This window comes from Platichthys flesus, chromosome 9, assembly GCF_949316205.1.
Source record: "Platichthys flesus chromosome 9, fPlaFle2.1, whole genome shotgun sequence".
In the NCBI taxonomy this organism is placed as follows: Eukaryota; Metazoa; Chordata; class Actinopteri; order Pleuronectiformes; family Pleuronectidae; genus Platichthys; species Platichthys flesus.
The window spans coordinates 2542019-2555289 of record NC_084953.1 but is presented as its reverse complement, the minus strand read 5'-3'; the positions used below and the strand labels follow the sequence as shown (position 1 = coordinate 2555289).

General features: G+C 43.0%; 1 protein-coding gene across 2 annotated transcripts in view; it reads left to right on the top strand.

Annotated features, from left to right (window-relative positions):
* nos1apa (nitric oxide synthase 1 (neuronal) adaptor protein a) overlaps nucleotides 1-13271 on the top strand; it is a 118095-nt gene that overhangs the window by 50425 nt on the left and 54399 nt on the right. For both annotated transcript variants that reach the window (XM_062395498.1, XM_062395499.1), the window contains exons 3-4: nucleotides 91-183; nucleotides 3017-3075. In XM_062395498.1, coding sequence (XP_062251482.1) covers nucleotides 91-183; nucleotides 3017-3075 — 152 coding nt within the window. The remainder of the gene's footprint in view (nucleotides 1-90; nucleotides 184-3016; nucleotides 3076-13271) is intronic.

Genomic DNA, 13271 nt, shown 5'->3' with positions numbered 1-13271 from the left:
ACTGGATCAAACGCATCCTGGCATTTGCAGTGTCACTTTAATCCGGCCAAATATTAACAAGCCTGTGTCTCTGTGTTCTCTCTTCTGCAGTATGAGTTCAAGGTGAAAAACATCAAGAAGAAGAAAGTCCACATCACGGTGTCCGTGGACGGCGTGAAGGTCTCCCTGAGGAAAAAGAAAAAAGTGAGTGACCTTTATTCTCTTGTCTGAACTTGTGTGTCTCTCTTCTTCTTTTCTGGTTGTGTTTGATTTGTCATCTCACAACGGGAGAGTGGCAGATTTTCATCTTGCAGCAGGAAACTTGGTATTTTGGTGCCAAATCAGAATATTTAAATTTTAAACCAAAGATTCCGGCTGTTTTCCTTTCATTTTTCCTTTGATTTGATCTTTTCCACTCATCATTAAAAAATCATGTGAGAGTTTCTTGTTGTAATTATGTTCTGTATGAATGGATTTTGATTGAGTGCACTCATGTTTATTCAGAAACTATTCAACTTCAGAATTTTTTTTTAGCATTAGAATCAAAATCGCTCACGATAACGAGCAACTTTCTTTCTGTTTTGTAAATTTGATTCAGTCAAATGTCTGTTTTCTCGCTGGGTAAAGCATCTATATCGCTAAGTATGGATTAATATATATAACAAAGTTTGGTTTCACAGCTTGTTACAACCTCAAAACGTCTTTAATTCCTCAAAATCAAATATATTAAATTTGTCATGAACTTGATTTCCAGCCGGATGGGGACTTAAAGTGATTCAAATATATTCTGAGGCTGTAAACTGTTTTGGGTCTGTCCGGGTAAACAGCTGGATTCCTGCAGTTTGGATATTAGAAGGAACAGACTCTAAAATGTTTGTTTTTTGCTTTTTAGATATTAGCTGCTTCCCAATTAAGAGGCGTCTTTCTGCAAAGCAACATCCCTCTTTGATATAAACCTCAGACAGAGCATTCCCAGGTTGTAAGAAAGGACGAAAGCCTGAGATGGCTCGAAAGTCTGGGGGAAGATACGAGTAAAGAAAAGTGTGACAGGCTGTTGAAGGGTAAAGAAAAGTGATGAAACTAGAGGAGAGAGTTCAAAGATGAGAAGCGAGCAAAGAGAAAAGCAGGAGAGGTTGACGGGGGGGGTGCAACGAGGCTGAGACAGGTGAAATCCACAGAGACGACGCGAGGTGGACTTAACCTGCTGAGAATCACGGAGTCTGACAGGATTTCAAACCCAGTGGGCGGAAACAGAGTGACGTTCACTTAGAGGAACTGTCCGACGTCCTTTCCAACACTTTATACAGTTTTCATCTTCTTCGATTAATCCGGACCTTAAACACTAGTGACTGTCAACACTCATCTTCTGTTAAAACTTGTGTTGAGTTTATCAGTCTGCATGTTCGGAGAGAGACAGACGTGGAAGATCAGCAGATCTGACAGCTGGAAAGGTCACTGGGACCAGACCGCCTCGGCTGATTGTTTACTCCTCACTCACAGGCAAATGTATCTGCTGGTTTCATCAGGACTTTGACTTCTCAAGACATCTTTGCATAAACTGCCCGGTTTGGAAACAGAAAATATAAAAAAATAAAAAAAACGATTTATTTAAAGAGACAAATGTATACAAGATAATATTCAATTCACACCACATGGAATTCTATACCAATAGAAATTGTCTTTTTTGTTTGTCTGGTCATGATACACATGTGTACACCACATGTGTACACCGTTGAGCCATTTTGCCTCGCCCATTGAAAATTCCAGAATCCAGAATCCGTATATTTTCACCCCTTTCTTATTAACTGCACATTTTGGTAAGAATTCAAGCATGTTAAAGCCAATTAATTTGCCCGAAAAATAATAATAACAATCCTTACAATATCAATAGGGCCTCACTGTCTGTCAGTGCCTGTCAGTGCTCGGGCCCTAATAAGTAGTGTTCAGTTGAGTCCATCTTGATTCCCAGATCTTTTGAATGCTTTGGCTTCACTAACGTCCTGAATGACGGCAGCTGCTGGACGACCTTGGCGTGTTCTCCCAGCCGCACGTGAAAAGCAGATGTGCATTAGTGTCTCTTGAAAAGGAAGCTTAATTGAGTTCTCACAATGGTCCTCAGAGGATCATCCATCCTATTCACCACGGAGGAATGCTCCGGTTATATAAATGTCGGTGAACTTGAAAGCTCGACTGCACGTCGATATTCCTTTGTAACATTTGTCCTGTGTGGACAGAATGTAGAGAAGATGTTGAGTAACATTAAGATCCAAGGAGAGGATAATCTTGTGGTTTGTGGAATAACATTTCCACAACTTCTTTTTAAATAGAAGACTGTTTTATAGAGATGTTCTGATACAGATCCAAGAATGGGAAAGAGAGAGAGAGGCCGATTTCAGGTTCCGGCCACATTGGGTTATAATTTCATTCTCATGCTCGTCAGGTCTGGGTCCTATTTCTTAAGACCCTTCCAAATCTGAAAAGAAGCCGAGCGAGAGAGGAGTCGATGAAGAACTGATTTGAATTCTGATTGTCTGGCTGATGAGTTAAATAATAAATCACTGAAGGCTCCATATCAATGCATCGGTGGCTGTTTTGAAGCCTGGTCAATAGGACAACGTGATATTTGGCCTCCGCCTGTTTCCTCTTGTCTTGTTTGTCTGTCTCCCCCGGCTGGAAATCTGAAATGTCAAGTGTGACAGTCGTCATTCTTTAAGAAAGACCCCAGATCGGAGCCAACAAACGACTGAATCAACTCTGAGCAAATGGAAATCAATGGGAATAATTCCTGTGTGCTCCTGCTGTGACATTTTGATTGTGACATTAAGCTGGAAGGGAGATTTTTAATAGAATTGAAACAGACAAAAAGGGGGGAAATGTAAATAATCGCCTCAGATATGGAGACGTTATAATAAGATCGACACCATTGTGATGCAGTTCACTGGATAACGACTCAAGGGACGTCAGTATGTGATCACCGTTTTATATCTGTACGACTTCTGGTGCAATGTATTGAACCTTTTTGATTGTGTGTCCACAGAAGAAGGAGTGGACGTGGGACGAGAGCAAGATGATGGTGATGCAGGATCCCATTTACAGGTCAGTTCACCGTCACATTTAACTTCTTCAGCTCCGTGTTAAAGTGCTGGTTTAGTTTGTTCTTCTTCTTCTAATCCTAACCAGGAGCTCCCCTCACGGCTCATTGGGCCTTTTCACAAATTAATTTGAATCCAAAGTTGATTAAAAAGAAGAACTCTGTGTTGGTTCGGGAAATTAAAATATGTTTGTCTCCGTCACTGGCGCATGAGAACAGAGGTGAAAGGATTTGTGTGTGTGTGTGTGTGTGTGTGTGTTTGTGTGTGACAGAGCGACACCGATGCTCTGTCACCTCACAGGTTTGAATCCTCCAGGTCAAGTTCATTCAGGCCCTTTGCTGCAGGGGTGTAATCCTCCGATTTCAACCCGAGTCACTGTCTGTGGTCGTCAGAACCTCGGAGGAACACGTTCAGACGTCTGCTGCACTAATCTCTATTTCTCAAAGACACACACACACAGGCAGGAAAATAGACGATTGATCAAACCAGTGAAGGGAACATGACTCAATTAGTAAAGAACCATCACACACGGTTCATATTCTCCACTGAGTGACTCCTCACCGGCTCCCACTGCAGCTCAGGATGCAGAGCTGCGTCCAGGAGCCCGGTTCGGGGGGTTTGGTCTTTGGAAATGATTCTGTCAGGAAGATGGATTTTCTTCAGCTCCTTGTGTGAGCACCTCTAGAAGTTGTAAGTATTCGAGGAGCCTCAGCTTGTCCCACTTAGACGAGCCTCATGCACAGTTGTTATTATGACGGTCACAGAGTTTCGCTCCCCATGTGACCAGATGTGGGGAGGAGTCTAAAGCAGAGTAGGATGTGTGCGACTCATCCATCAGTCTCTGTCGGCTGTTTGTCTCTGATCAATAAACACATCATGCTGCTCCACACAGTCGTCAAATACTTGGTTTGTACTTCATAATTGTACATAATTGTAATTGTCCGACCAAATGAGGTGGTCCTGGTGTGGATCAAATGGAACCAGGGTTCTGTTAGTGTGCAGGGTGAAAACACTCTGTGGAGATATTGTACTTGCGGACCATTTGCAGGAAGACAAGGTATTAAACAATAGAAGAAGAAAAAGGAGCAGAAGACTTAGTAGTGTCTCTAGAAACAGAATTGCAAAGGCTAGCAGGAGTCTGATCTCAGACCTGCTGAATCACCACGATGACGTCTATAAACCAATTTATAAGTGATAAGTATAGGTGATGACGACAGGACGTTGTTATGTCATACAAAACTATTTAGTGCTCTTTAAATCACAATCTGAAACTAACCAGCTCAAACGTAAACAATGGAAGAAAAGACACAAAGCTTCCATCAGACACTTTTAATTTAACCTTTGAACGCTCAGTGTTATTTGAAAAGTGAACCCATGCAGGCTGCTGTCTGGATGTAGAAGAGAACTTAGTCCTATCCATGTGTGGAAGATTCAGAAGGCTTCCCACAGCCGCTGAGAAAACATGTCGTCTTTTTGGTCTTTATGTTTGAATCAACACGCTCAAAAAGCTAATATGATCTATATCCATATTTAGCTTTTCAAATCCAGAGCAAACTGCACATCAAACACCCCGGACTGTTTTTAAATGCTCTGTGTGGGTTTTATTTATTTTCTTCAGATGCACAGAAGCTGGATGCTGTGTGTCTAAATCATTTGGGAGGATTTAGCTGAGCGCTTTGCATTTCTTCTGCGCTTTTCCTTTTCATCTTCAGCTGCTCTCTGACTGGAGCGACTGGCTGGCTGCCACTGAGGTGCTGGTCGGGGTGGAGGGGCACAGCGATCACACTCCGTCACATTCACACTTTACACTTATCTATAATTAAATATGTCTCGGGACTCTTGTGGTGGTTTTCCACTGATTACAGTCATTTCAGAAAACGTTTCTGATGTGGCCCGAGGACAACATGTCTTCACCCCGAGGTTCTTTGAGTTCAAGTGTTGCTCCTAACCACAGAAGAACAAACATTAGCATGTGGGCAACAGAACATGAGAGGAGCTTCTCAGGAACATGCAAACACAACTTCACCCTCATACATATTCATCCAGACAATCACAAGCCCACACACATGAATAATTTCACTTCTGAACAAACCACACACACTCTAGAGAAGCAAATATTGGACAATATTTGGACATTGTTTCAGCACCAGGCTGAGGATTTATGAACGTCATTTATCTCTTTACTTATTCTGTGACACTCAGATTTATCTTTGCAGAGGTCTCTCATGGTCAGAACTCTTCAGCTCTGCTCCAGCGATGGGAATAAGGACCATGTCGCCTTGTGCATCTTTAAGCTCCCACACACTGCAACCATGATTATCATAAAGTCTCCAGCCGTTAGGATTTCTTTTCCTTTTCCAAAGATCAGGGACTCACGTGTGGCCCTTCAAATAGAAGGCAGATGCTTGGTTTAGAGGCCGGATCACATGGAACGATCTGGGTCAGTTCTTGTACTGATAACGTTGCTGAGTGGATCTCAGAGGATTCTCTCAGCTCTCATGCAGAGAGAGGCCAGAGTTTCATCTCTAATTCCCCTGCTCTTGGACCATGGTTTGATTCTGGTGCTGTTCCAATGGTCAGGTGAAACCCTGACTCAGGCGTCTGGGACTACACAACCGTCTGTTGTTCTCCATCTTTAGCCTGAGATCTAAAAAACTCTTTGAGCCACTGGAAACTTCCCTGGTCTTTACACCACAATGCACTGATCTGTTTGAACTGTTGTGAATATCCCTCTTTAAAGCTATATCAACTGTAGAGAGGGTTTACAATAAAACACTAAGGTTAAAGGATCTTTGCTGCTTTGTGAGGCGTCTCGTCATTTGTAGAAATCAACCTGGAAACAACCACAGTGAGGAGGACAGTTGTGTTAATGAGACACACATTTCATCTAATTGATCCCTAGTGACCGCTGATCACAAGAACTTCCAATGGATCAACGGTATCTTCATCAGCTCCGTCCTTGGTGAACAGGACCTTGCTGTATTTTCAAGGGACCGATGGAGCCGTCAGGCAGCTGGAGGACACAGCTCACCTCTTTATTTCTGCACAATAACAACTCTGTCCCCAAAAATCACTGAATGACAATTATACGTTTTATAACCGAGGTTTGAGTTTCCACGAGCAGAAGTTTCAATATCAGACTGTTAAATCTCATTTTGAACATTTACAACCTTCCTGATGCATTTATGGAAAACATTGAGAAATGTCATGGGTTCTTTTCCATTGTCATTTCATAGTGACATCATCATTTACACCACATGTTGACGACTCTCTTCAAAAACACGCTTCTTCTTGTCTGTTGGTTTTTGATCTTTTTCTCCGAACACGTAACAAACTATGACTCAAAGCTGTGAACATGAAGCAGCAGGAGGTTTAAACACGAGTCTTGATGGAAGTAGCCAAAGAGGAGGAGAACTTTAAAATGACTTGTACACTTGTCACTTGATATTTTACACGTGTAGATCCCTGTGGCTCACTCTCTTAAGACACACAGGCAGGTTGTGTGTTTTACATTCCACCTGCCAGAGAGCCGCTGCAGCCTCGGGGCAAACACCAGCCCGACCAACTCTCTCCGGAGGGGATCACAATCCCCTGGATCAGGCACATGAACCCGCCCACACGCATCAAACTGGCAGCCTGGACATCTTTTCTTTATTTGTTAACCATGTACACAGGCACGAACATCGAAGTACACACAATCCAATTAGGGAAACTAAAAACACACACACACTAAATCTTTCATTGATTCCAAAGCAAACTCACACATGGTGGAGTCATCTTAAATGACTAGAGGCAACTTAGGGCTGGTGCTGCAGGGCCAGGTATCACTCTGGAGGGATCCAGAGTGATAAATAACTAAATGATTTATAAACTCAGTTTTTAAAAACAGTTTTGTGTACTTGTGTGTTGTGGTTGTAGTGTCGTACTCCCTTGTCCTTTTGTTTGCTGGTTCTGCAGAGACTGAACAGATTAGAACAAAACCGAATGGAAGACGGGACCAGGAAGGACATTTTGAAGCTTGTGACTTGTCTGCATAATCACAATGTTTGTCTAGAATTGAACTAGACGTTAGCATAGAGGTTGATTGGATACATAGCAGCTGTATATAGCCCCATTCATACAGAAATATTTCCATATGGCTGTGAAGAAAACCCCCCCCCCCCGTTATGCCACTTTTGTTTTGTGTACACTGAATTACCAAGCTGGCATGCTGCCTCACCAGTGTGGGGTGTTTAGGTTGCATGGCGGCGTTCTGGCATCAGCGTTTTGCACCCCCGTCCCAACCGATGTCGGCTCGGAGTCCATGATTACCTCCACTGGAAGTACAAAGCCCAAACAGCAGCGCTCCACCTCCGAATGTGTGCTGGTGTCTGAAAGGCTGAGCTGAATAAAGGTGAAAACATTCCCTTCTGGAACAGGCTGTTCAAGAAGGGGCTTATGATTACTGCTTTGAAGAGAAGAAGAAGGGGGGGGGGGGGGGGTGAGGATTTCAGAGTAAGAGTCTGGGAAGTCTGCCTCTTTTTTTTTACATGTGGAAACCAAATGTGCACAAATGCTCTCGTCTGATCTCTGCTCTGCAATTTACACCCGTTTGCCAAATGTTGTGGAATGTGACTTTCAGGAATGTTCACGTCCTTCTTGCTCAGCGATGGTTTGATCAATAATTTCAAACTCAGCATGAGAGCTGCTCTTACTGTCTATAGTGGAGCCTTAGATATATCTCGGTAGACAGATATTCTTAATTCCCTCCATCATCTGTCAGAGTGTTGGCAGACTCACCAGAGGGAGAGAGGAATTGACAATAATGCTCTTTGATTTCTAAAATTCCCAGAGGCCACTTCCGATCAAAGCAAGCCGGATTCACGGTTATGAGTTCGAGCACATTAATACAAAGACAGGTGTGAGTGGTTTCACTTGAATGCATCTGCTAAATTTTTCCACTCTTCCTGGTATTTCAGACTCAGTCTAACGATGGACAGATGGACGTTTAAAAGCACTTCTCTCATCCACATTAGTGTAGTTGGAGACGAGCACAAACAAAACACAGCCCGGGGGGGGCCTCTCCTGCTTCAGACTCAAGTTAAATCTATCCTGCAGGACACCAGAAAGCTCAGATACCAGGACTTCATGATCCTGAGACGTGAGCAGGGACTCCAGACGTAGTTAATTTGCCAGCGATAGTTATTGATCAGTCCACAGAGATACACTCCTCCACCAACCAGAGCTACTTTCAGACATGAACTCCTCAAAGTTGGGGTCCAGACATTTTCTGGAGGTCATGACTTATAACTTCTCCTGGAGTGTTTGGGTTTGCAGCACATCGACATCGGCGTCTGGCCATATCACCAAAAGCTCTCGAATATCCTTGTCTACCTAATTTGATATCTTGTTTAATCTGTGTGATCTTTTTCATCCTGTGATCCCTCCAGCTTCTATTCTGAATGTTGTTGTAAATAACTATAAATTAAAAGCACAAATCCACCCAAACATATTGAACTTGTATTAAGTTTTAATAATGGAATTCAACTGGCCTGAGGAAATAAGCCACTTTTGGTTAAAAAACAAGAAACCATTTCCTATAAAAGCACCAAATTTATTGTCTGGTATTTTGATTTGACAGAAAATCTCTTGTAATCTGAATCCTTTGACCGGCGTCATGAATTAAGCTTGAGGCTCTTCCTCGTCGTTTCCTCCTCTGTTCTGCACAGCGAGGCTCTTCCCAAGCCCTCGTCAGAAAATCCCTGAGATTCTCTGCATTATCACAGTTTGCAGATCTTTTTCATCCTGTGATCCCTCCAGTTTCTAGTCTGTCCCATGTTAGAAATGTCACTAACACGCCTATTTGCTAATATCCATCTGTACACATCTGCTCAGTCGGCCATGTTCCAGACATTGTACTCGGGGACTGGCAGGAAAAGTTATTTTCTTAGCTATTGACATGTGCGTTCACACCGCCCCTCTAGAAAATATCAGGAAGCTTCAGTACCTGTCTGAAAGCAGCTCGGGACAGTGACCTCCAGAAGCTTCAGATCATGAGGAATATAAACCATTCAATAGTGCACAGTTCAATGAGTTGATTCCTCCAGTCAGAGCTCCAGTCAACTACATAACTTTCCACTGAATTCATCTTTTCAAGTATTTTAAATTAACCGATATTAAATGAGCCGATTCTAGTGATTCCACTAATCACCAGCTCATCACCCCAGTCGTCCAGGGGAGCGTGGTTAGATTTGGAGGGTTGTGGTCAGAGGTTCTCAGGACGGGGGATGTGTCTGTGTCTCTAAGGCGCAGCTGAGATTTCCTGTGCTCAACCTACCGATAAAGACATATTCAGCTTGTTGTGGGTGTCTGTGCTGCCACCCTGCTGAAGAGCTTTGATGTTGAAGCCTGTAATCTGCCTCATGCTCATCCAAGTGTCACTCATGTTGCTCCACTGGAGTTTATTCTTTATTCTCCAGCTTCTGTCTGTAGGAGTCCCTGTTTTCCCTCGGGCTAATACCTGTTATGAACATGTTTCTCAGGTGATGAAGGTTAATGCAATCCTCAGAGACTGTCACAAAAGCCTCAGGGCGTTGAGACTGAAGCTTGTTTTACACCACATCAGCTGCCTCGTCAGCTGAGAGGGAAACATAAACACAGAGTGGAAAATAATATGGTCGCATTTCGCTAAAAAAAAAGAGAAATGGTCCAGAGCGGCAGGGAAGCGGGGCAGGAACAGTCTGCGAGGATAGAAGTAAAGTCAGCAGGGAAGATAATTGGGACTTGCCTGACCTCCCTCCAGGACCTGGACTCCACGAGAACCAGGAACTGTGCAGAGAAAATCACTAAGGGTCTCCCCCCCACACACACACACAACCTTTTCCAACTCCTTTCTTCTTGAAGGCACTGCTGAAGCTCGTCTAACACAAAAAACACCACTCACAGGAAGAGCTTTTTTCACCTTGCGACCCACCGTCTGAATAACTGAGGTGATGTCTTTACACCATCAGTTATCCACAAAAACTGCCGTCCCTATAATTTCTCATCTAGTGCTTAGTGTAATGTCCCCGACCCTGAAACGTCCTTCAGTCGGTTATATCGAAAGATAGTGAAAAAGTTCAGAAAGCATTGTATTTACAATAACATAATGAAACTGGCTTCCACTTGAGATCCTGGCTTCATCCACACATCAGTTAGTAATTCAGTTCCACGATACTGTTCATTCACCGTCACATATTATATTCAGTTAATAGAAGAACAGAGCAACACTCAACTGCTATTACACATAATTAAAAAGTGATATTATAAATGCACAACAAGCCAGGACGTCTCATAAACACAGACCGAAAGTAATAATAATACAAACGTCTTTATACAATATTTAAAAGGAATAGAATCTCTATCCAGTTGAGTGTTTTAGCTCATCTGCCAGAAATACTCTCCATCCATTCTGAAAAGATGTATCACATGATCAATCACACATACTGGTCATGTGTAAACAGGAAGTAGATTGTCTGTTCTGCAGTTTGTTGCTTGCTGGCAGACAACAAATGAAGATGTGATGATGGTAGATTTCTTTCCTCGGAGAAATGAAGAGGTGGAACTGATACTGAGACGTGTTGGCGGCATCTCTGCATTCAACGTTAGTTTAGTCGTGATTAAGAAACGTTAAGTTAACAATATTTAACGTGTTCAGCCCGGTCTCTTCATCCTCACTTCAAAGCCCGTTCGTGAGAAGTTCACACCCCCCCAATTAAAGTCAATCCCATGTTTGTGTGTTGTGGAAACACCCTGATTGTGTGATAGGGAGAACAATCTCTGAAATGAAGCAAACACACAAACAAGTTCTCATGTTGTGCTGAATCCACACAGCACAACCATTACACACACCTTCAGCAAACACACACACACATGCATCTGAGTTCATAAAGTTGAAAAGTTAAATCTTGTCTTATCAGTCTGGTCCATGTCCCAGTGACTAACATGGAGGAGGCAGTGTCCATCTCTATTTACAGTCTGTGGTTTGAAACCCTGGATGAGCTTGGATCCAGATGTTGTAGGTGTGGCCCGGCCTCATTCTTGGTCTCCACCGTGTCTCCCCAGTCTCCACAGGTTGAGGAGGATAGTTGATTTAAAGTTTAATTACATTAGCTGACGGTAGTTAACCAGAAGTTACAGGTCACAACAGACCGATAAGGCTGAAATGACAGATCTCCTTTTTATTGCTCATGAATAAAACATTTAATCTTGAACAGGATGTCGATAAATCAATGAGCTGCAGTTTTTCTATATGTGAGGTTTGACAGGGGGGGGGGGGAACAGAGTAAAGGTCAATATGGATCTTTGGAAGCTTATGGTGAAACTGATAATACGGAGCCCAACATTTCAATTAGAGATAAATCAGCCGATATAATGAACACAAATCCATTTTAAGAAAACGTACATTTTTACACAAAAAAATATACATTCTCATTTACACAATTTTTGCACTTGTTATCATGAGAAATAGAAGTTTTCACATTATTGTATATCGGCAAACACAGACCGATGTGTTTAAAAAGACTTGTATCGTATTTTTCAGTTTTAATAATCATCTTCTACTGGCCTGAGAAAACCAGGTATTTATGCTTAAGGAAAAGGAAACCATTTCCTATAGAAGCACCATAAACATAGTGATTATCTAGTATTTGTTGTGTTGACAGAAAATCTCTTGTAATCTGAATCCTTTGACTGGCATCATGAATTGAGCTTGAGGCTCTTCCTCGTCATTTCCTCCTCTGTTCTGCACAGCGAGGCGAGACTCTTCCCACGCCCTCGTCAGAAAGTCCCTGAGATTCTCTGTGTTATCACAGTTTGCAGGGCATCGTCCAAATCTGAGGTAAAAGAAAAACGTTGTCATTGACAGTCTGAACATGCAACAGGGTCCCTCACTGCTCGACCTACTTCTGCGTGACACCGGCAGCAGAAGCTTCGCTCATCCGACTCCAGCTTTGACCGGCACTTTTAATTTGTTACCAGAACCTGAGAAACGGCCGCATGCCACGGACACGTTTCACCGTCTCTGTCCTGAGGAAACAGATGTCAGCTGCCTAATCGAGTGGAGTCCTGTTGCTTTCATTTCCATGATAATGAAGCCCTCCGGAGGTCCGAGTCCTACAGTCCCATCCTCCACAGGACGCCTCGATTCAGAACGTGCCCCAGATCCCACAGTAAAGTCTGCACACACGCATGACCAGTGCTTTCCTGTGTGTTCGAATCCTTTCCATAGCTACAGAGCCTTCATCAGTTATGATCTGTCTGAAAACTCCAACGATGCTTTTTGTTTTAACGATCTTTAATTCAGAGTTACTTTGCGGAAGTCAAACTTACTTATTATTGATTCTTCCGATGTGTTGTCCATTTATAGCCAGAGACACATTGGTCCGGACCGTCTGACATTTCAGTTTATTCTGAACCAAAGTATCCGGTGTGGAAAGTGTTCGACCAAAAGGGAACCCTGGTTCTGTTCCAGTGAAATAAACTAAGTAAATCAAAAGCTATCGAGACATTTTTAAAAGTTTCAAATCGTCTTCCTGGATTCTGCACGCGCTCTGAGATTCACAGGTTGTTTAATACAGATGTTTTTAGCAGTGAATAAATCCTGCTTCCTCCTTCTGTTTGTCCTTCTGTAAGTGAAAGCAGCAGCAGCTCATTTGTTCTACAGCCTCGTGGTCCTGTCTGAAATGACCTTGACCTCCGACCTGTGTCTGTGCAGTGGAACCAGCAGTGACTGGAGGAAACTGCTGCACAGCTGCTGTGGGTATTGGATTTACTGTCCTCTCCAATCTAAGTGAAACTGAAATATTCTCAGAGGTGTCGCTCGTCTTTTTTAATCACTTCCTCCCGCTCTTCTCTTTTACGCTCGTTTCAATTTGACTTCTCCTCCCTTTCTCATGCAGAGCAGCCGTCCTCTGTGTTACTGATGACCTGAGCCCTCGTCTGGATTAAAGCTCACCGGGTCAAAACACTGTGTGATCACTGATGCTGCCGCTTAAAGAGATTGCATTTTCCTGTGACTGTAATTGCTTCAGTTAGTGCGCTTTGTATTTTATTTATTTCTCCACCAGGCTTCGGCGCTCTGCTGCTGCAGCTGCTGCTATAAAACTCTCTCCAAATTTAATGTAAATGAAGACGAAGAGGATTCAGTCCTTGTTTTTGCTCCTCTCTGCCGACTCATTGCTT